General features: G+C 32.6%; 1 protein-coding gene across 1 annotated transcript in view; it reads left to right on the top strand.

Moving 5' to 3' along the window:
- Nucleotides 1-25,106, top strand: part of LOC123566496 (acetylcholine receptor subunit beta-like 1) — a 35,301-nt gene extending 10,195 nt beyond the window's left edge. Inside the window, exons 2-7 of the mRNA XM_045360657.2 lie at nt 11,692-11,840; nt 12,903-12,947; nt 14,928-15,040; nt 18,586-18,757; nt 20,107-20,994; nt 21,313-25,106. Of these exons, the coding sequence (XP_045216592.2) occupies nt 11,692-11,840; nt 12,903-12,947; nt 14,928-15,040; nt 18,586-18,757; nt 20,107-20,994; nt 21,313-21,498 (1,553 nt within the window). The 3' untranslated portion in view covers nt 21,499-25,106. The remainder of the gene's footprint in view (nt 1-11,691; nt 11,841-12,902; nt 12,948-14,927; nt 15,041-18,585; nt 18,758-20,106; nt 20,995-21,312) is intronic.

The following is a 25,106-nucleotide window of genomic DNA, read 5'->3' as shown; positions in this document are numbered from 1 at the left end:
TCTTGGGATACATCGCAAGTGTGGGTGAGAAGTAGAAAACTGTACTGTGTATCTCATTTATAACCAGTGCAGAAGAAGTATATTGTATAACCATAGTGGGATGTCCATCCAAGTTTTTATATGATGTGAAGTGCAGTTTCTTGAAATTTTATAAGTTGTCTTACTTGGTGATAGAAATAACACTTAACATTGTACTATTTGTTGGCCTTAAATATATATTTTTTGCGATTTAACAAGGTCTTATACGAATATGGAAGACTTGAAAGCGGAGGTTGCAGCTTAGCAAAATAATGACAGGCTCTGTTCATAAGAGGTAATTGAAAAACAATAATGGGACGTCCATCCTACTTATAATATGAACAGCAGTTTCTTGAAATTGTATAGGTTGTCTTACTTGGTGATAGGAATAACAATTAACATTGAACTATTTGTTGGCCTTAAATATATCTTCTTGAGATTCATCAAAATCTATACTTAGAGCGATGGTTACAGATTAACAAAATAATGGCAGACTCTGTTCATGAGAGGTAATTGAAAGTGTAACACCCAACACACCTCCTTGCAATTTTATTTTAAAAGAGACACATTTAGCTAAAATATATCGTAAGATTGCATATTTTTACGAATAATTCTTATCTGGAAATTTCTGTGTCAAGTACGAGAAAAAGATATCAAAGAAGTTTTCAAATATTTTGGCATAGTCTGCAAACTTACCATAATTCTTATCACTAGCCTATAAAATCATTTATCCCTTGTACAAGCCAGATTGTCAGAAGTTGGCAAAAATATTAACAAAAGAACTTTCTAATTATTCCTTCGTCATAAAATGGATATATTCTAGTTAGATCGTTATCATTGTAGAAAAAACAAGCAAAAGAACTCCTGTTAGAAATGCTATTCACAAATTATGTACATTATTAAAGACATGTCTTTAACAACCTTTCAATTAAGATCATTACTAAATTTTTCACTTGAAGAATGTTATAACAATAACAGAAAAATTACATTTCATTAATGATAACATCATAGTTTACTGGAAGGTTGTACAGAATGGACTATAATTGTAAGAGCTTTCACCCGTGAACATTTGAAAATTGAATCTTCGATTTATGTTAATATGTTATTCTGAATGACAGTTATTTTTCGACACGAAAATTAACATTTGAGAAGAAGCATTCAGTTACAATTCAGAAAAGGTATTTCTCGATTTCTTCAAATAAATCTATTACTGCATCAGTTATGTATTGGTACAAACACACACCTATTGACCTATTTTATCGTTCTACAAAGGCATCAATAAATTCACACATCGTATTATCTTGTTATCAAAACATTATTACTAATTTGTGTTGATACACGAAAATTAGGGCTAATGTCTTTTAATTTACCTTCACAGGGAGAAAGCAAGAACTTTTGTAACTATTGCCTTTCACAACATTCTAACTGGTAAACATATTATTAATATTATATAAACAAAATATTACACTAATTAACAGGGTTCAAGTAGTAAGTGTATTCAGTGTGTTTTTTCAGTTCTTCTGAGTAATTTTGCTTTATTGTTATAACGGGATCGTATCATTTCACGTTTTGTATGCTTACATTATAAAAAGTAGTTCAGTAACAAGTACCTGTGCGGGTGCCAACGAACCTGAAAATAAAATACGATAAACATTATTAGGAAAGGCACAAAGAAGAAGAATCAAAATGACGGCATGTTTTGCTGCAGAATCGAGGAAAAATCATTCTATGATAGGACCCTAAACGAAAGGTTTATCTACTTCCATAATAATTCATTTTAACTAATGACCAAATATTTGAAAGGTTTAAACCCGATCGGTAGGATTGACCACATGTCTAGTATCGATTAAGTATGTACCTTCTATAGTCAGTATTATTCTTAACATTAGTATATACTGCCACTGTCTTTACAACATAGTTCATCATCGGCTTGGTGGGTAAAAGTCAAAACAAAATCTTTGAAATGACAAGTAATAAAGCATTTATTCAATGACTTGATGCCATTAGTCAACTGTTATTCTTCCGTCTTGACAAATGTATCATATAAATTCCGCCAAAGTTGAAACCATCGTTGTTTTTATTTCTATCTTTCTGATGCATGTTTTCGCAACATTGACCAATATCTTTGATTTTGCATTAAATAAAACTCTTTGATAATATCTATAACGCTTCTTTTTTAGCCTTTAATTATTTATTTAAAAAAAACTTTTTTCGCTGTTAATATAAAGAAACCATTAAACACCAAAGGCTTCAGGCGACATGCATCTTGTACACACGCTGTTTAAATAATATCAGGTACAAATATCTAATTAAGATACTATCTAGAATCAATTATCAAGATGCAATAATTAGATACAACGATAGCACTGATAATGTACAAACATTATCCTATTGAATATTACAGAATATAATTAACAAACTAAGAAGCTGTCTACGGTAAGCACATGAATAAGGACTTCATGCAGAGCGCAGAAAGTAATCACAGTATTCATGAATGTAGGAACTGCTTTCATAATTGAACCACTTTGCAGCTGCACTGAAAAAATAAATGAATACAATATAATAACAGTGATGCAATTCACATATGCTTTATAATTTTATCTTTATTATTGCGGTTAACATATTTAAATGCAACAGAAATGCGAACATATCAAAAGTTTGTGGTTAGTATTGATAATGTAAAGACATTCCGTGATTATTTTGATTAATGAAAGTTCGTGCATAACACATTTAAACATTATAAGTATTATTTATATTGTACAAAAATGTTGTTACGCACAGATATAGACACGTTGTTCAACTTTATTAAAATCTATTTTGTTTCAACTTTTTCAAATGAGAAAATAGAAATTTTCAATGAAGTTTATATTTCTCCCGTCTATCTATAGTCTGTCTGCCCGTGATATAATTAATTTTATTCAGAACTTGTATTTGGACTGTTTCATTTCTAAAATATTTGTTACATACAATGCATTTTTATATCTTTCATTAATGTTTCTGTTCTTTGGTGAGACTGCGAAATGATCACGTACAGGCCTACATGTATAAATTATATACCCTATAAGAGTGACTGCCTGTTACATTAACATTTTAAAATAATCATTATAACGGAGCAAAGACATTTAAAAGGACCATTTTGAAATGTAAAAGTAATCTCCCATTTATATAAAAATAGATTCGGAATTTCAGTTTATGTGCAGTAAAACATGCCTTCTGTAAAATGAATTTCTTCATAACTAATAGTTCATTTTGTTGAAAGTATTCTGTTAGCACTAAAATCAATACAGCTACTGAAATTTTCAATGGGTTAGTAATACTTGTGCACTTTGATGTCTTAATGTAACAGCTAAAGGCACTTTAAACATAAGTCCTTTTGGCACTTATCTGAACCTTTTTGGACGTAAAATTTGACAATGTTTGATTGGAAATATCTTTTTTTCCCAACCTTGCTTGGATACACAAGCATATTGCATATAATTGCCAGAAGGGTGGTAATTTTAACTTTCGGGGTTGAACTAAGTCCAACATGAACATTTTGTGCAGAATGATTAGCATGTAAGGAAATGAAGTACAAAAAAGTCCTCAAAAAGTATTATTGTACATGTTTGAGATATTGCATCTGGAATACCGAAGTAACGTCTAATACGCATTGTGGCCGTCACTGTTGAGCATATGCTTTATGGTTCTACTATGGTATAATAAAGAATAGATGTTTGCTTTAATATTTGAAAAAAGAAGATATTTCAAGATTTCTAGCAAATATTGGTCGGCTACCTTTAGTATTTTACCATCTTTGTCAAAAAGCGTCAGGGTGTCAAAATTCAGACCATAGAATTTCTAATACATACTTCTAAAACTATCTCGCCGGCATTGAAGTTAAGAAGCTGAACACCAAATACATAGTATGTATATTTCAAAGTTAGAATCAAGAAAAAAATCATAAAGGATTCACAATATTACTGCAGGTAGGAAATTAATATTTGCTCGGAGTTCATAAACAGTAGCCGCAATTATCTATAGAATGGTCCTTGAACTGCTTTGATAAGCAATGCACGTGAACAAATTTTTTTATCAAAATCTTAAGGAAGCTGCCCTTACATATCATCTTATTTTCAGAGTTTATCGTTCAAGCGACGACATAGTCCTCAGTCTCACATGAGGACAAAATATTTAAAGGGTCCACAATACGTATATTAGTCATAGATCACAGTTATAAGGTCTGCATCCAATCTGGAGGAAGTGTAAGAATAACTTCTGTGCTTCAGACCTAACTGAAGCAAGCAACACACTGTGATAGTCAAAATGTAAAGTCATAGCACTTTTCTATAAACCCATATGCGAAGCAATCGCACAAAGTACACAGTTTGATCCAAATTATATCGTATATGTCTTATGTCGCATTATAAGGTTATGTGCGTTTTTAAATCATTCCTTTTGATATTTGTATGTTCATCGCGATGATACGAAACCTCAACAATGCACATTGATTTTTTTTATGTCTAAGGATATACAAGATTGATTTTTATGTTTTGCGTCCTCAGGCTAGTAGGTTTTTCAGCTGTTGTCTGATCGAAAGAAAAATCATATTAAAAACGCTTGAGATGACGTTAATGGTCGTTTCTACAATTTTTTTCAACTTGATAGGTACTTAGTTGTTACAGTTGCTTAAAATAAATATATCACTTAAACGCAAAAACATTTTTCATTAGAGGTAACGTTACAAAAATGTAGTTATTATGAACCCTATTTTCTGTTTTTTAGGTAAATTTTGTAAAATGATGGGGACACTACAATTGATCCTTTTTAGAATAGCCTAAGTCCAAACCCTTTATTGGATGATTTCCTGTATGTTGAAAACAGTTTCAAAAAAACTTGCGGTCACTTTATGTAACAGAGTTGCAGTCAAAAACTTTGCCCACTCGAATTCAACTTGTTCGAGTTATCTGTTGTTGAAGGCATAGAATAGATATATTATATAGAGATTTTGCCGGGATCCGAGATTGTGCGAAGGGTAGTGTTCGAATAATTCGAGTCTGAGCGAACGAAGTTTGACTGTATTGTGTTGCTTTAGCATGAATAAAACATTTCGGTTCATGTGTATACGAGATACACAACTAACTTAAGAACTGGAACATCTTTATAAAGTCACTAAAATACAAACACAATAACAAGTTTGAATTTGAATTATCACTCTTTCAATGTCAGTTTTAATACGTTTCTTCAAGCTATCGTTTCCCCGAGTCACAAACAAAGATTTTCATTGTTATCTGTTATAGTGTAAAAATTTGATAAAAGTCAATAAAACATTTTCATACAGAAAGTTGTAGTCCTTTCCAAAGACCAAGTGTATGACAAATTAAAGTTAAGAACTTGCATGATACAGCTCTCAAATATAAATGTGAAAATAAGCGACAGAACGATTAAAAACAGAAACAATGGGGCTTCAGTCAGTAGCCGTCAAATTTCGGTCTATTTTTTCTTGCGCAGTACAAAATTTAATACGAAGAATTCTATTATTATACAACACTATTAGGACATCGTATAATAAAATCTTTAATATAAAAATAGGAAGGTGTATAATTTGTATATACAAGTTAATGATAATGATAGAAAAATATCGTGAATGCCCATGCTTCCAAACAAAACTATAGATATAACTTTCTTTGAGTAACTCTTTGATTAACAGGTTTTCAAACTCAAATTAGAAAGAAACAATCGTAGAATGGACAGATGACGCGTTGAAGACATTAAAACGAAATGATATTAACTTGACGGCGAAGCTTGCGCAACACGACAATCTTTCCAGACAAGATTTTTTTCTTGTTAGTTTTAAAAACTATTTATTTCCTTTACTCCTTAATGTAAACAAGGGTATGAGTTTATATCTTTTGTGTGTATTTTGAAAGTTTTGGGATGGTTCCCAGACCAATATTTACACTTTGACGGAGTGTATAAACGAAATAACCATTTCTCCAGGACCAGAAAACATTAAAAAGTAAGTAAAATATTTACGTAGCATACGATCTAGCATTGTGTCTGCTTAATCAATCAATTTGTAACATATTTGTTCAATGAAGAACTCGCTCTTGTAAATAAAAATACCAAAGTCCATAAGATGTTGCACATGTCACATCCTCATCTAGCTGAGAGAAAATTAAAACCTAAAATAAGATACGAAGTTTCCATGTACAAAAATAATAATCTAAAGTAACTACTCAGATTGATGCAAAATGAGTTACATAAGCCGAGGTAGTAAATATTTTTTGTAATATTCATGCAACATATCCGCTTTGTTGAAAACTTGTTCATTGTGGAGCATGTTAACGTTTATGTGAACAAGTGCATGCATATAAAACATCTGGAACTGAATGTTTCTGTACACTGTAAATGCATGTTCCTTGTTAATACCTAAACCAGCTTTGAGGCAAATAAATAAAACAACACTAGTAGAATTTTTTACTGTTACTGCATCTCAGACATTTAACGAGCTTACCTTCAGTGTAGGCGTCAAAGGTAGGGAGTAAGGACTGGCTGATTTTGCAACAATATAATTTTATGCACATATTTGCGTCGAAAACCAACATGAAGCGGGCTTATTCATTGATGTGTCAAGATCGTTCAGTACTTTACAAACTGTTAACGAAAATGTCGTTTTAAATTTAAGAAATACATACTGTAAAACACCTTTTATTCGCGAGAATTTAATTTTCGCTAATATTCGCGAGGTTTAGTACTCGCGAATTAAAAGTGACCTCGAAAAATAGCTTTACCTGTTCGTGTTTATCCGAAATTCGCTGATGTCCGAAATAGTGTCTGAACGATAAATGTTCGCACTTACGAAATTCAGTTATTGTGATTTTGCGTGATTCCACCATGGTTCAAAAAGTACGGTTAAATGACTATATTATATACAAAATATATATGTATACAGCAAAGCATAGTCTTTATTATTTAATAGTAAACATTTATTCAATTCATGACGTATCGATCAGCACAAAGGAAGAAACTAACGGTGTTACTGTACATGACCGCTCAAGTAATAAGACACATGCGCATTTGTTTTTCAGGTAAAGAGCTGTTATTTGGGACGATTTAATATATGACGGCTATATCCGTAACTTGTGGTCATAGGTTATAGGTTAATAGGTTAGGCTAGCTTCAGTAAACATGTTTGTAAATTATCTATATACAGTAAGAAACATATCAGAACAGGGACAACGACCCAGTAAGAACAGTCAGGTGTAAAAAATGCAGACTGTCACTCTGTAGAGTTGTATCAGTGTATGTATGGATGTAACAAAACTAACAAATTGGGAGAACAGATTAGGGCATCGCCTGGGAAAGGGGACTGACTGGCAAAACACCACTAAGGAGTTTTTGTCGGTAATTGTTGATCAATTGTACGAATATGTAAACCACAGAAATGCACCTGTCAAAACTTATAAAATGATAACCCTCAGAAATATTTACATCCCCGATAAAATAGGACAGAACACAATATCCAAACAGGTTTTGAGATCTGTCTATCAGGGAGTCAGTGGACACAGTTTAAAAGCTGAAACCAAACATTTGGTGCTTGTCAAGTTCGTTTAGTGTAACTCTTTTTATATGTCGTTATGTAAAAATAAGCACACAGTCGTTTATATGCAGATAGTTGGTAATAAGGATGGTTACGTTTATGGGTAAAATGATGTCCCCAAGAAGCCGGGTGTATTGGTAAGATCACAATCATTAGAATCAATAAAAACGAGAGCCTTTTTACATAGTAAGATTAAGTTTAATTTGCAAACTGTAATGTTCAATTTCTCAAGTTTGGTCAAAATTTTCTTATAATTAATTACTTGTATCTTAGCTTTGGTTTTAATATCGTATGATAATTGATGAAATCATCAGCTTCAAATTGTAAGATTATTTTGGAAGATGTTATTTAGGTTTTTAAACTGATAATTACGGTGATATAGTAAGCATATGTATTATAGTGTTGTCCATGGTGCACTTTCTATGAAAATTGCTATTTACAAGGCCAAATTCTTCTCTCTTTTCGTGAAGTTCATTTTGAAGTTTGTGTCATCTGTCGGTGTTGGGTTTTTCACTGACTTGATAAATTTCGATCTCCAACCGTTACACACAAATTACCTCCATGCTTTATAATCACGCAGCGAAAAGGAAATCAAGTAAAGTACTTATAAAGTAATAAATGCGATCATTTTCGAGCTACTTTGCAGCTGCATCAAGAAGAAATGCCTGATGTGACTGGCGAAGAATGTAATCTGTATGTTTTGTGTATTTCATATGTGCATATAACATATAGGAGATGGTAGTTTAACACCCACCACAGAATAACTGCATTCCATTGGGTTTCCATGGTGGTGACTATACGTTTTTAAAGTTAAAGTTTGACAGTGATATGATATTTTGGAGGCCAGGACTTTGATGTTTACATGTAAGCGTTTAATTGAATGAATGCACAGGCATTAGCGTATTAATTTAAGTGTATACTTCTTTTTTGGTACATTGTAAGTCATTCATTCAGTATTTTCTTAAACTTTAAGATATACTAAGAAAAGAATGACAGAATTATAGTAGCAAAAATCATTATCAGGTAGGATAACTCAGGAAAGGCATTAAAACTTTCACCAGTTTCTTTGTAGTACAGCTTTGTTATAACTTTACGTGTATTACCAGAATGATTTCACGAAGTTTATGTGTAGGAAAAGTATATTGTGGTTGGTCAATGGAAAAAGATCATCATTTTTTTAAGATAAAGAATATAATAATACGTTAAAGACAAAATTTGTTATTTTTAATTATTTGAATAAATTATAACCGGATGGTGAATCACATATTCGGGAACATAATTACACAATTTCTACTAATTCCATTGTACATAGCATGTATTTTGATAACAAGTAACCCATAACATGAAAAAAATGTTAAGAGCACTACGATGTTTAATGTTTCTCAGATTGAAATTTTATTTGCGTATGCAGTACGGAGCAGCAATGATACAACCTATTGTAAAACTCTCTGTAAAATATGTCAAATACAAGCATATACTAAAAAAAGGCTGCCGGTATCATATATGTTTGGTGCGATAAGTATAATTATGTATTTCGAGTTGCTCTGTGAGAGACGTTAAGCTTTGGTGTAACCAACAGATATGCTATATTTATTTGAAATCTGTATTGAAAATATGGTCAGGAGTATCACACTCGCGGCGTTGAATTCTTAATGTGAAGAAGCCATTCAGCTGGCCTGACGGTTGGTGGTTCAATCCAGGTGCCCGCCGTGATAAAATAATTATGATGGGGCACCTGGGGTCTTCCAACACCATCAAAGCTGGAAAGTCGCCAAATGAAAACCTTACCAAAAAAACAAAAACAAAAAAAAAACAGCAAAAATATCTTCTTTCTTGTTTAGACCCATTGCGGGTAATCCCATTTATTTCATATACATATTTGTCTTAATTTCAAAAAATTATTTGATATAAAGGAAGAAGTTAAACATGTCATATATAGATGTTATTGTAGTGAGCACCCGTTTTAAGTTAGCACCCTTCTAGAAAACGGGTGCTCAGATTTATAACTCGACTCATATGGAGAATTTCTTATGAATTAAATGCTAACTGTTTTGACTAGTCATGTAAAGTATTTTCTTATATTTTCACATAAAGATTATGAGTTGATTAGACAAAGGCAAGCTATTGCTGTCTCGTAAACGTTGTTGTTTGTAATTTATCTCTTCAATGTATAACAACAGAAAAGTTGTTTTACATTATGAGAATGTTTGGCTCTTGTTGTTGAGAAGAATGATTTAGAAGACAATGTTATCAACAGAAAAAATGCTGTGAATGTTTGATTTACGTGTTTCTATATTTTTTTGGATTGTTTATACGTACATACTTACATGTATGCTTGAAGAATTCAATAGAATATTGGTTGTTTGTATTTTTCTCGCTTTGCTTTTCTAAACGGTATGTGCATTATTTCAAAGTACAGATACGAACGATATCATGCATTTGAAAATGAACATCTTTGAAATTAAAAACATAGAACAAATCGCACAAAAAGCCAAATGCAGACAGTAAAATTGCAAAATTAAAATAATAAAAGCATGTCATACGGAGACATCGGAGAATAAAGTTAACTTCACCTCTCTCATTGATTTATACTACTTCTTTATAACTGTTGACATAAGAGCATATTCTTGTTTTGAAAAGAAAATCATATATCAGAACGAAAACTATCTAAAGACCAAAACATGTCACCATACTAGCAAAAGAGCAAAATATGTCACCATACTAGCAAAAAAAGCAAAACTTATCGCCATACCAACAAAAGAGCAAAACATGTCACCATTCTAGCAAAAGAGCAAAATATGTCACCATACTAGCAAAAGAGCAAAACATGTCACCAAACCTGCAACAGAGCAAAACGTTCGCCATACCAGCAACAGAGAATAACATGTCACCATACTAGCAAAAGAGCAAAACATGTCACCACACCAACAAAAGAGCAAAACATGTCACCTTATTAGCAAAAGAGCAAAACACGTCACCATACTAGCAAAAGAGCAAAACATGTCACCATACCAGCAAAAGAACAACTTATCACCATACTAGCAAAAGAGCAAGACATGTCACCATACTAGCCAAAGAGCAAAACATGTCACCATAGTAGCAAAGAGCAAAACATGTCACCATACTAGCAAAAGAGCAAAACATGTCACCACACCAACAAAAGAGCAAAACATGTCACCATATTAGCAAAAGAGCAAAAGATGTCACCATACTAGCAAAAGAGCAAAGCATGCCACCATACTAGCAAAAGAGCAACTTATCACCATACTAGCAAAAGAGCAAAACATGTCACCATACTAGCAAAAGAGCAAAACATGTCACCATAGTAGCAAAGAGCAAAACATGTCACCATACTAGCAAAAGAGCAAAACTTATCACCATACTAGCAAAAGAGCAAAGCTTTTCACTATATTAACAAAAGAGCCAAACCTATCGCCATACTAGCAAAAGAGCAAAACGTGCCGTCATACAGAAACTCAGATAGTTTACAAAATCGAGTAAAACATAAGTTTGATAGGATTTTACACGTATAGTTCTAACTTTAGTGTTTTAGAAGAAATATTTCTCAACATGATTTAGTTGAAATTTTATAACATGATAGATTACAAATATGAGCTTAGAATTAGCAAACAAATAGAAATCTTTAAATAGTCCATTACTATGCATCCTTTTAGGAAACTATGGTTTTACAAATTAATAACTAAATTGCGCTACTGTTCGGGACGGCTCATTATTGAGTCAAGCGTTATTATTTTACTGTTAGAAAGCATAGCCCAAATGTGGAAGTATGTGGTGAAATACCTTTGATTGTTGAATTTGAATGATGATGTTGATGAGACTGAAAAAATGTACATGTTGATGAGACTGAAAAAAAGTTATCTTACCTTATCTTTTTTTATACGAAGCCCAGCATTAAATCATATACGTTGCGAATAAGACAACATGACCTTCATCACGTTATATCAATTGCGGCTGCTATAGAATAAGGACATACCGTAGGCATACAAATGTACGTCAAATGTTGACAGAATATAATTCTGCTCAAAAGAGGACATCAGTTCCTAAAAAAATATATTTGCTTTTTTGTTTTACAGGTGAAATGACTCAACAGTTGAAGTACGAATGTTTGGTGCAAACTCTGTTTGATCCCTCCAAGTACAGCCCTCTTGTACGACCCGTGGCAAATATCAGTGAGCCGTTGAATGTGGACTTTAGTATACAGCTGAGTCAAATAATTACTTTGGTAGGTGAGATATATATTTCTAAAACCATTAGTTTGGTCGGATAAGCACTGCTTTGGTTCATATTTAAGTATTTATCGCATATGAGTCAACATGCGTAAGATTTGCATGCACTTTCGTAATTCGTCATGTGAAGCAAAATACAGCCCGCGCAAAATTTGTGTAGGTTGTGCAGTAGGACCTGACACAAATTTAACTGGTTTGTTTTATCACGTAAACCAAAAACAATCGAGGAAATCAGTTGGTGATTTAAACCAAGAAATTCACAAAGGAAAGGATGAGGATTAAACATTCTACAACCAAACGCGTTACCAAGTTTTTGCTTTATTTTTTCATTCAAAACAAACAAACAAAACAAGACAATTATATTTAAGTCAATAATTTTGAAGTCAAGCTTCTATTATGTTGACACTATTGATGTCAGTATAACGGTTACTTCATCAGCTAACTATTAGAGTATTATTATTTTCACCCTGACCCATTGAAGCATGTGAACCAATTCTCTGTTTACACTGGATGTCAAATGTCATTGTCATCATTTTGGCGAAAAAAGCTTTTCAAATTTTCTCTAACACAAAATATAACAGTCTTAAATTCTATAAAATCAATCAACTTTTACAACAAACTCATGTCTTTATGTTTATAATTATAACTGATTTTATATAATTTCATGGTGTCTATTTCGTTACAGATCCTGAAAACATTGATGACAAGTATCAGAACTTAATAAACCGCAGTTTTGCCCTGTTATTAATAAAATTGGAATGACATTTTATTGAATATAATTTAAAATACTGTCAAACATTAATAAAATTAATAAACTTAAAAGCTTGATGTTATAATACAACTCGAAAACATTAATTTTAGATGTCTTGTTGACTGTCAACAAGACAATAGTTTAGTCGGAATCAAAATAAGTGTAAATATCAAGTCCTTTCAGTCACACCAACTATGGCAAACACTTATTTGAAAATAATTTTGTGATTCAGACTTGTGGTTCGAAATTCCACAAATCAGTATATATATGTAATATACACGTGCTAAAAATAGTTAATTTCTTTCAGGATGAGAAGAATCAGGTCATGAAAACCAATGTGTGGCTACAGCTGGTTTGTATTTTCTAACTCAGTTGCCGTCAAAATTACTTATTTATTTCTTTTCTTATCAGCGATATTATTTACATGGCTTATTATTACTTGCATCGACTCAGTGTTGATATATATTTATGTATACTGATCTTTTCGGAACACGGTGTACATTCAGCTTTGCTATAATAGAATTCCACTAAAGCTGGCGCTAGGGATCGTGAAGAGTGTTGCAAATTCCAATACCTCAGTCAAACCTAGTCTATTATTATTTTGCTAGGTTGCGTTCCTACAGGATCTTCTTATAGATTTTATTACAAGCTTACAAATTATGAATATGGGCTTATTAAAACTTAAATTCATACAGGCACATTTATCACAACGATTAACAGAATTATTAGGGTGTTTTTCGCGTCACTTCTATCCCGCGGTTTGATAGACAATACTAGTAACTGTATTAAAACATCGCCGTATTGCAGTGAAAAAGTACTTTAATTACATTTCTGCTTGAATTATAAGGTGCACGATTTAAGACGTTATAATGAGAACTTGGAAACATTAAACACATCTAAAGCAAACTCTGCCACTACTTTTAAAAAAAGGTAAAGCCGGTGGAGTGTTTAAAATTTCGAAAGCTAGGTGTGTGTCCATATGACACTGGTGCCCCTACTTCCTGTCACTGTACATCGTTTCATGACTGTAGATGAAATATTGTTAAGATCTATGCAACATAAACTTTTAAGAACTGTATTTTTCAATAAGTCAAGGACCATAACTCTGGTCTGGTTTGGTTTAAATAAAAAAAACAGAAAACCAGGTGCACAGCTTCACAGTTACATAACAATCCTATATTGTTTTATGATTCTAGGTCAAGTACAGTTTGAGATACCTGGGACACAAACTTTTATGTCCTTAACACACGTTTTTTTGAGTAAGTCAAGGGCCATAACTCTAGTCTTGCAGAGTGAAATATAAAAATTATGTTGCAAAATTTCACATGTTGAATAAAATACTAAACGCTTTTATGACTCTAGGTGATATATCAAAAAAGTATATACTATACAAATTTTAAAGCACTTTCTTTGTATTTTCCACTAACTCAAGGACCAAAACTCTTGTCTGGTTGTGTGAAATCCCAAACAGAACTCCACTGCGCAACTTTGCATGCTATATAACGCTTATGTAATGTTTTATGACTCTAAGTCAAATACTTTTCGACCTACATACGACACAAGCCAAACTTAAATGACCTTTATGCACATTTATTTACTAAGTCAAGGGCCATAACTCTGGCCAGTCAGACAGAAGTCCAGAACAAAACTCCATTTACACAACTGCACCTGCTGTATAATATTCCTATGAAGTTTCATGACCCAAGGTCAAATACGTTTGAGGTTAATTGCGACACATTTTTATGCCTTTTGATGCATATTTTTGACTAAGACCTGGGTCGCAACTCTGTGGTCTGGCTAATTGAAATCAAGAAGCACAAGTTTGCATGCTGAATCATATTCCAGTAATGTTTTATAATCCAAGTTCAGATGCTTTTCAGATACGTGCGAAATAAACTTTTAAGCAATTTTAATACATCCCTTTGTCTAAGTAAAGGGCTAAAGCTCTAACTGTGTGCAATCCCGATAAAAACACAATGTGTAAAACTTCACATGAGGTTTGTTGACTCTATAATTAGGTCTACAATTTTTTGAGATATGCACGACACAAATTCGGACAGACAAACGGAGGGACAAGGGCAATTGTATGTGCCCTACTCCTCTCCACCCACTCCCACAAAAAAGGGAAGGATGGGGCATAAACATACATTATTTTAATTTTTATGGCATATGAACTGTGATTAAACGGACACGTTACGCAGCACACACTGAAAAAAAAAACAACAACATATAGTTCCATTAAGCAAGTATAAATATAGCTCATAGTACAAAATTCGATATAATATTATGTTCGTTCTGGTTTATTTATATTTATTTGTTTCTTCTCTCACAGTACTGGGTTGACTATCAGCTAAGGTGGAGTGATAGCCAGGTGTACCAGGAAATTGGGGTCGTGAGAATAAGACCAGAGCTCGTATGGAGACCAGATGTCGTGCTCTTTAATAAGTAAGCTTTTCTTTTAAAGTTGTCAATGTTTTTATTGTTTTAAGATATATGGAGTGCTCTTCATTAACAGTTGTCAATGTTTTGTTTGATTTAAACGCTCATCGAGTGCTCTTCAAAAAGTAAGTTATTCATCTAGAGAAGTTAATGTTCTGATTTATTGAAAGATACATCAACTGGAAAAAGTAAGTAATCCCCCAACAAAGTAGCCAACGTTCTGCTTTGAAGTCACACCAACAGCTCTCGCATAAGTAAGTAAGTATTCTACACAAGTAAATGCTTTGACTGAATTGAAGTCATAACGAGTGTTCTTCAAAGATTTGATTATTAATTTATAATAGTTAAGGGTTCGGTTATTTTTAGATTTTAAGTGCTCTTCAGTTAGTAAGTGCTATTCATTTATATTAGATATTATCGTTGTATTTGTTTAAGTAATCTGCAATAGCTACTCACTTTCAGTAGTCAATGTTCTTGTTGGTTTTATAGCATACTAGATGCTTTGCAATAAGTACGCTACTTATTTTAGGTACGCAGTGCTTTATTTGGTTTTTAGTGCACTTGAATAATTAAGCTTTTCATTTAAAGTATTCAGTGCTATATTTCGGTTTATATTATTCAATAACTAAGCTGTTCATTTACAGTATTTAGTGTGTTACTTGGTTTTACGTGTACTTCAGTAAGTAAGCTATTAAACTGTATTTTATTTGGCTTTTGGTGCTCTTCAATATAGTATGTTAGCTATTCATTTTCAGTACTCAGTATTTCGGTTGATTTTAAGACTGATCAAGTGCTCTGCAATAAGTAAGTTATTTATCTTTTATATTAATCACGGTTTTTGACTGATTTTGAGGCAAAGCTAGTGCTCTTCTTCAGTTACAGTAGTCAATATTCAGATTGTTATGAAGTAAGAAAGAGTACTGTTCAATAAGTAAGATATTTATTTACTACAGTTATGTTGAGTACTCGTCAATAAGTAAGATATTTATTTACTACAGTTATGTTGAGTACTCGTCAATAAGTAAGATATTTATTTACTACAGTTATGTTGAGTACTCGTCAATAGATAAGATATTTATTTACTACAGTTATGTTGAGTACTCGCTCGTCAATAAGTAAGATATTTATTTACTACAGTTATGTTGAGTACTCGTCAATAGATAAGATATTTATTTACTACAGTTATGTTGAGTACTCGTCAATAGTAAGATATTCGTTTACGGTATAAAGTGTTTTTATACTCACAGGGCATCAATACGTAAGTAAAGTTTCAAGGCACACCGAGTGCTCTTCCTTTAGTGATTCATTTGATGTTACTGGTGTCAATGTTTCGATTTGTTTAAGGGTTTAAAAGTAATAATGCCTTACTTTTCGAGACGTTAGCTATTTATCTAAAATGTCATTGTTTTCTTTGGTTTTAAGGTAGACTGAATTCTCTTCAAAAATAAGTTTATTTACAAAATTCAAATTTCAATTCCGTTTTAAAACACACCGTCTATCGGTCAGTAAGTATTACTACGTTATTCACCTACAGTAGTCGGTGTTTTTTTCAATCTTTTTAACAGCAAATGGATTTGCTTAATATGGGATGAATTCGCATCGTGTGTTTTTCAGTAGGTAAGTTATATTTAGGTACAGTAGTCCAAATTGTGTTTGCTTTTGAATCACACACAGCTTCTCAACAGGTAAGCTATTTATTTACAGTAGTCAATGTTTTGTTTGACATAAAGTCACACCGGCTGCTATTCAAACTTTGGGTTTTTTTTTTTTTTGCTTAAAGTAGTCGCCGGTATGATATTTGTACCCCCCGACAACAAAGTTGTAAGGGGGGGGGGGGTATACTGTTTTCAGGTTGTCTGTCTGTCTGTCTGTCAGTCCGTCTGTCTGTCTGGCCGTCTGTCCGTAGACGCAATCTTGTGCGCGCCATCTCTCCTTATCCCCTTGACAGAATTTAATGAAACTTCACACAAGTGATCAGTACCAACAGTAGTTGTGCATGGGGCATGTTAGGTTCTTTTAGAAAAAAAAATTGCAGAGTTATGGGACTTTGTTTTTTTTTGTTACTATACTATATACATAGACACAATCTTGTGCGCACCATCTCTCCTCATCCCCTTGGCACAATTTAATGAAACTTCACACAAGTGATCAGTTGCAACAGTAGTTGTGCTTGGGGCATGTTAGGTTCTTTCGGAAAAAAAATTTGCAGAGTTATGGGACTTTGTTTTTTTGTTACTATACTATATACATAGACACAATCTTGTGCGCACCATCTCTCCTCATCCCCTTGACACAATTTAATGAAACTTCACACAAGTGATCAGTAACAACAGTAGTTGTGCTTTGGGGCATGTTAGGTTCTTTCGGACAAAAATTGCAGAGTTATGGGACTTTGTTTTTTGTTAAACATACTAATAATACATTGAACAATCTTGTGCGCACCAATCTCCTAAACCCTTGGACACAATTTAATGAAACTTCACACAAGTGATCAGTAACAACAGTAGTTGTGCATGGGGCATGTTAGGTTCTTTCAGCGACAAAAATTGCAGAGTTATGGGACTTTGTTTCTTGTTAACATACTAAGTACATACAGTCTGCATATGCAATCTTGTGCGTGCCAAATCTACCAAACCCTTGGACACAATTTAATGAAACTTCTCACAAGTGATCAGTACCAACTCTAGTTGTGCATGGTGCATGTTACATTCTTTTAGATAAATATTCTGCATAGTTATGGGACTTTGTTTTTTGTAACTATACTGAATACATACAGTCTATATACATACAGTCCACATAATTATGCAATCTTGTGTGCGTCAAATTGCAATGTACTGTGTCAGTGCATGCGGGGGGTACATTCATCACCTTTAGTGATAGCTCTAGTTAATGACTGTTGTCAACGTTTGGTTTGATTTAAAGAGACTCTGAATGCTCATCAATAGTTTAATTATTTAGGTACATCAAACAAAATGCTCCCTAATACTGAAGTTGGTTTTTAAAGAAAGAATTGTTTTATTGTTTTGTTGCCAGATTGAGTGTTCTTTAATATGTTTGTTTTGTGAAAGAGGAAATTTGTATTTCGTTTAAAAATACAGCTTATACTTTCAAATAAGTAAGATGTTCAATTCTTGTATTGTTAGAAATCTGTAAAAAAGTGCGTCTCCGGGCATTTATTTAAGCACGTTGAACCACCGACATTACTTGCATATACCATCAAATGGAAGAATTCGACCTCTTGTAATAAGGTTCAAGTTATAAGAATTCAAAAGTTTTGGATAAGCGTACCCTCTTAACCCTTACCCTGCTATATTTCTATAATGGACTGGTCCATCTTTCAATTTGGACAGTGCCACTTATTATTCAAAGGGGTTTTCAATGAAAATTTACTGACCGAATAGCGAACAGTGCAGACCATGATCAGACTGCACGGATGTGCAGGCTGATCTTGGTCTGCACTGGTCGCAAAGGCAGAATCATCTGCCGCCAGCAGGCTAAGGGTTAATAAAATAACCCTCCTGTTGTTATAACAGTAGATACATATATTTCAGTGCTGACGGTAACTACGAAGTTTCCTATATGTCAAATTGTCTCGTATACCAAGACGGTTATATAAATTGGATTCCACCAGCTATTTACAAGAGCTCTTGCAAGATCGACGTGCAGTACTTCCCCTTTGATGAACAATTATGTGATATGAAATTCGGATCTTGGACATTTCTTGTGAGTTTGTAAACGTAATTATTTATGTGAAATTTGTTGATGACAAGCAATTGCTAGTCATAGTCATAATCTCTACCTTTTTCTGTATCAGACATAATGTTTTGTAATTACTTATAACGATGGTCAAAAATACAGGTCGCGAAACATAATTTTGAGAGATCTGCAAACCAAAATAAAACGTCCAAACGACCAAGCAGTAGATATGTCTTTGATAAAAAAAAATAACAACAAGATAAGTTTGTGTGCCCGGATATGGATAGTCGGAGCCTGAAATTGAATCTGGGTCTGTAACAAACAGGATAGGTGAAATCAAATGTACTAACTTTCTTTCAGGCGATATCCATTTATTCTATATTCATATATCAATGTTATTGAAGGAAATATATCGACTTATTAACCATCAAGAGGAAATGCATGTACAAAATGACATACTATGGATTGTTTTACCAGTTGTTTTATTTTTAATTTTTCATCAGTTACACAGTCTCGGTTATATGACTAAATAACTATTAACAAATTGCTGTTTTAAATAAAAATGCAATTTTATATAATAAGCTAGACTAAAGAATAAATCCAAAAATTCTTGAAGTTTCTGCACAGACGAAGGCCACATATTGTTTGTGACAGTTTCCGTCTAAAAGACATATTTTCCTGAAACTTTTAAGTTTGTGCACTTGCGGACGAATGACTTAAAAATTACAAGTAATAAGTACAGGTCATGCTGTTCGTTTTCAATGTATTGTGTCCTCTTTTTTTTAAATTTTAAAACGCAAAACTATTCAAAAATACTTTGAAGTTTTTAATCATATTTTTTTATAAATTGCTTGCGGAATGTACCTAAATACTGAAGCAATTTTGACAAGCATAAGAAACATTGACAGGTCAAATCAATAGGCTGTAATGAATTATTTCCATAGTTTTAGTAAAAATGCATTCTTTTACATTTTTAAAAAAAGAAATATGTGATTAGGATTTGTTCAAAATGAATTTCTGCATCCAAATAATACAGTTCTTTGAACTGAATAAAAATAATGATATATCACAGTGGTCATTTGGAAGAAAAAATAAATTTTGTTAACACTGTTAAAAAATACAAAAAACTGTTAGTTTCTTGACATTCAAACTTTGACAAAAACTAATTTTGACAATGTCTTCTTGATATAAATCTTAATGATTGATCTCTCATAAAGCATTCCATTTAAAAAATGTCATTTTCCGACTGAAAATAAAAACAACCATATGCTTAATTTGTATAAATAATTCTGCTTGCATGAAAGAATGAGTAAACATTTTGGTTTCAGCACAGTATAATTATGTGGTTTTTAGCAAATTACCACCTTTACTTGCAGGATGACCAGCTGAATTTTTCCTTTTACAAAGGCGTTTCCCATTTTGACGTAAGTGATTACCTGGAGAATGGAGCTTGGGATATTGTTGAAGGTGATGCCGAAATTACAAAGACATCTACTGGAAGGACTAACGAATACAAAGCTATGGTGATATTCAGACTGAGATTAAGGCGGAAAACACTGTTTTATACAGTGAATCTTATTATTCCATGTGTGTTAATTTCGTTTGTGACATTATCTGTTTTTATTTTACCGGCTGATGCAGGAGAGAAGATAACTCTGTGTATATCCATTCTCCTAGCTTTAGTCGTGTTCTTGCTGCTTATTTCAAAAATTCTTCCACCATCATTAACAATTCCATTGATATCACAATATCTCCTATTCACGTTTATAATGAATATATTAGCGATCGTTAGCACAGTGATTGTTATAAACAGGAATTACAGGACGCCAAGAACTCACCAAATGCCTTATTGGATTAGGTTAGTGTTTTTGAATTTTCTTCCAAGAGTTATGTTTATGAAAAGACCAGATCATGACCAAAGGTGGAATGATACATCCGATGACAAGGAAGACACCCAGCCAAAAAGACATGTTAATCGGGACCCAGATTTAACTCGAATTACGACACAAAATTGTGTGTCACAAGGACAAAACATAGAACTTTCTCAAGGCTTGGGTGCGGGACAAATTGAGAACTTGATAGAAACTCACCATGCAAATTGTCGACTCAATGCTACTTCTCAGGGTGATGATGATCCGACACCTACCACCGAGACATCATTTATGAACAGGTCCTTGATACCAGTATCACGAGAAATCTACAATGCAGCAGAATCGGTTAAGTTCATCCACAGGCATCTGAAGAAAGACGACGAATACCATACTGTAGGTATTCTGGTTATAATATCGCTTATTATTAATGTTGTAGACCTACCTCATTCCTTCGCACATATACAATGAATGATTAAAAATTTAAACTTAAGTGGATAATTAGAACTCACCGTTTGGCTTGCCGTCAAGAGTAATTTGATTTTATATTTGTCATTACTACTTTACATAATTTATTCATAATTGTCTCTTACAACTCACTACTTACACTAGAAAATGGCTTTTAAATGAAAAGAATATGAGAGAAAACATAGGCAGAATCTACCTTAGCACACAATTCTATCTTACATTCAAACACGTATGTTGTATTTCTAGGTGATAGATGACTGGCGGTATGTAGCGAGGGTCATTGATCGTTTATTACTAACCATCTTCTTCGTTGTCACTGTTTTTGGAAGCCTTGGCATATTCATGAAAGCTCCTCACATCTTGCAGACTGTTAACCAGAATGAAATCCTTTCTGAAATGAACGCTGCATGGGATGCAGTGAAGTCATCATAAACAGTGTTCATTTGCGCATCAGATCTTATACAGTATTTTGTATAAAACGACATGGTTTAAACAGATCACAACGACAAGACAGGCTGTTATTACAGTTGTACAGATAAAAGTTTAAGATAGTTTTGAAACTCACGTGTTTTCTTCGTTGTACTGAAGTAAAAAGTATTGGATTTATAAAAAGTTTTATTAGACATGTATGTCGATGAGATATGATATCTTACGACTGGACATAATATTGAAGCTATGCATTCGAGACAGTTTGTGTTTTTAGATTACCAGTTTTGGAAACAAATATGTTTGAAGCACACTTATAATGTTATACTTTTTAAAGTATTATTTTTGCACTATATTATGATTACATTTTTTTTATTGGATTGATATGTTTACGCAAGAATATCTAGATACAGTAGAAGAATAGTACTATATTGATAGTAGTATCTAAATGTTGTGCCAAAATAATTATAAGAAAATGTGTTTGGTGCCTTTAAAGTAATAACGAAATAACAACACAAAGTAAGTACTATTTACTTGGCAAATTAACTTTTAAGAATACCAGAATGAAATGTAAGATCTAAAATTAATTGTAGAAGTTCATACAACGTTGTATAAATATTTATATATTCTAAAATTCATAATAACATAAAAATTAGTTATTATGATGGTATTATAGAGGCAGTTTCTTCAGAATTTCAAAATTTGGATCATTAATAAATAGATAAGATTTACTGTATCATATGTCACTACCTAACTTAAAAACATTTTAGTTTTACATTGTCGAAAATACGATACATGATAATGCATAAAATAGCTGAACATTTTAAATTAACACGGAAAATTTTACATGCCTGTACAAGTAGACAATAGATCAAGGTATTTATTTCTGTAGTCAATGTGTTGTCACGGCCCAAGATGTTGCCCAGCTTTTATACAGAAACTATGGCTTGGAGACTGTCTGGTCATAATAAAACGGTCATAAAAATAATAATTTAAAATGTCAATCTGTTGAATGAGACTAGCATTCGTTAGCACCCTAATTTGTTTTATCTGTCTGGACACTGACTTGAACCTTAAGCTCAGACAGTTTTTATGATTTGTCCAATGTTTTTTTTTTACATTGTGACAAGGGTTTTCTGATGACTTTTATTTGACCAGAAGGCTTCATTTATTTGCTTTGAGTATACATGTGAAATTCTCAAGGTGAGGATTGCACAATATGGGATACATTAAATCTAATTTATTTACTAATGATCCAAAGTTTGAAATTCTGAAGAACCTGCCTCTTTTTATGTTATTATGAATTTTATTAATACTTATATAATGTTGCATAACCTTATGCAAATAACTTTAGGCATTTACAAATGAATCAGCTGAAGGTATGCAGTTATACGTTATAAACTTGACGAGTATGGAAGTAATAGGTCATAAACTTGACGGGTATAGAGTTATACGTCATAGAATATACATATATGGAGTTATACGTCATAAACTTGACGTGTTTTAAGTTTTACGTCATAAACTTGACGAGTATGGAGGTATACGTCATAAACTTGACGGGTATGGAGTCATACGTCATAGAATATACGAATCTGGAGTTATACTTGAAGAGTATGAAGTTATTCTTCATAAACTTTATAGCAAAAATACTTCTTCTCAGTATTGATAGCTGAGGATTTCCACGAACCAATCGAATTTAAGGTGTGTTAATTTTACACATATTAGAGTACAATCTTCATGGAATGTAACGATATCATATGTCTACACAATATTGATATTCATGATATTTACTGTTTTCAAATTTTAGATATCATTTTACAATTCATTCCCTAATTCTATGATACCTCATTTATATGTACTTTATCCATGTTATGCTTGTTGCTTACCTGGGATACATGAAGCGATTTTTCAGCCGCTTTGTTTATCCTGTTTCAATATTTTTACGGGAATAAACACAGCTGACTATAACTAAGTTACAGGTATATTATTAAACAAATTGATAATATGTTAGTTTTATTAATAGAAAATGGCAAAAAATGTAAAAGACTATAATAACAAAGATAAAGTCATGCGTTGACCAACCTGTCCTTTAGAAGTACATGTATATACACTACTTGTAGCTGTAACAACGCAAATGGTCAAGTCAAAATAAGAACTCGTATAAACGTAGATGTGCCTAAATTCATTCTGAAAGACCGATATTGCTGGTCCCGATTTCACGAAAATACTTAAAAAAGAACGTTAATTTGCATAAGTGTTTACTCTTTTTAAGCAAATTAGCGTACTTAAATCAATTAACAAACTTGAGTATTTTCTTGAAATCGGGGCCATGTCTCAGTCTTAGAGTTAAATGTAAGTTGTTTTAATGTAACAAAATAAGTACACATATTGCAAAGCATAGTACCTTTTCTTACACACAGGACTGACGTTTTCCAGGGGTTTCACCTATGCCAATAAAACCCATTTTGCATCAACATGCCAACGCTTATGCTGTTAATGGTTTAACATTTCATGTACTGATGATACATTGTTTGTAAAATTCGAGAAAAATACATAGCTTCTTATATTTTTTCATGTTGTACTGTGTAGTGGTCCTCTACCAAGATTGTTTATGTCATGACACAGGAGTCAAAATTGACCCCGACTTGGGGTTCACTTGTTTAACATACACTTATACAGGATAAAGATCTTTGAAATGTTCTCTAAAACTGTAAAGCTTTGAGCTTTGATAATTGGTATGTAACTTTATGTAGTGGTCCTATATCAGATCTGTTCAATTCATGCCCCCGGGAATAAAAATTGGCTACGCCTATATGGGTTACGTGTTTTATTTAGACTTATGTCAGAAAATAACTTAAAATTTTGTTTTGTCTAAAACCTCAATGCTTAGAGCTTTGATATTTGGCATTTTATACCAAGTTTGTTGCAATCATACCACTAGAGTTGAAATTGCCCCTACCTCAGGGTTGATCTAAGTGATCCAGTATGAGAAATAAGTGAAATTCTATTTTTTACCAGGATGTGTTTTAGGTTTAAGTCAGTTAATTGCAGTTTGTCTGTCATACAAGTTACCGATAGATAAGAAAGTTAACCGGGGTGGCAGTTATTGCAATCTTATAGCATATACTTACACGTATTACACAAAATAAAGTTTGGCGGTTATTTTTTTTTTCTGTAACCTCAAACAGCCATATTGCCATACTCGCTGATCCAAGTGGCAAAATATTTCTGCATACTAGAAAGTGATCCTGTTGAAATAGCCTTTTTAAAGTTCTAAGTTAACAACGATGTAAGTTTTTGACAATTCTTTAATACTGACAACTTCAAAACGTGGCCGAAATGCTTGATATGTCATTTTATCAAATTTGATTTAAAGGGGGCTTCATAAATCTGTTTTGAATACATTTTGCTGTTTTCTTAGTTGTTATGATTAATCAGAATGTTTTTTTTTCTCATTTCATTATCTCAGAATTTTTGACAGCATCGTTTCTACATCAATTTGTACATGTTTTTCATTGGTTCCATTGATTGATATCATTAAATGAATACGTTAATATATGTTTTTTCATGTTTGTGAAGAGAATAAAAAATAATAAATTATAATATATTTCTGA

Source organism: Mercenaria mercenaria, chromosome 8 (assembly GCF_021730395.1).
Source record: "Mercenaria mercenaria strain notata chromosome 8, MADL_Memer_1, whole genome shotgun sequence".
NCBI lineage: Eukaryota > Metazoa > Mollusca > Bivalvia > Venerida > Veneridae > Mercenaria > Mercenaria mercenaria.
The sequence above is the reverse complement of the archived record's forward strand: the minus strand, read 5'-3'. Positions and strand labels throughout refer to the sequence as shown.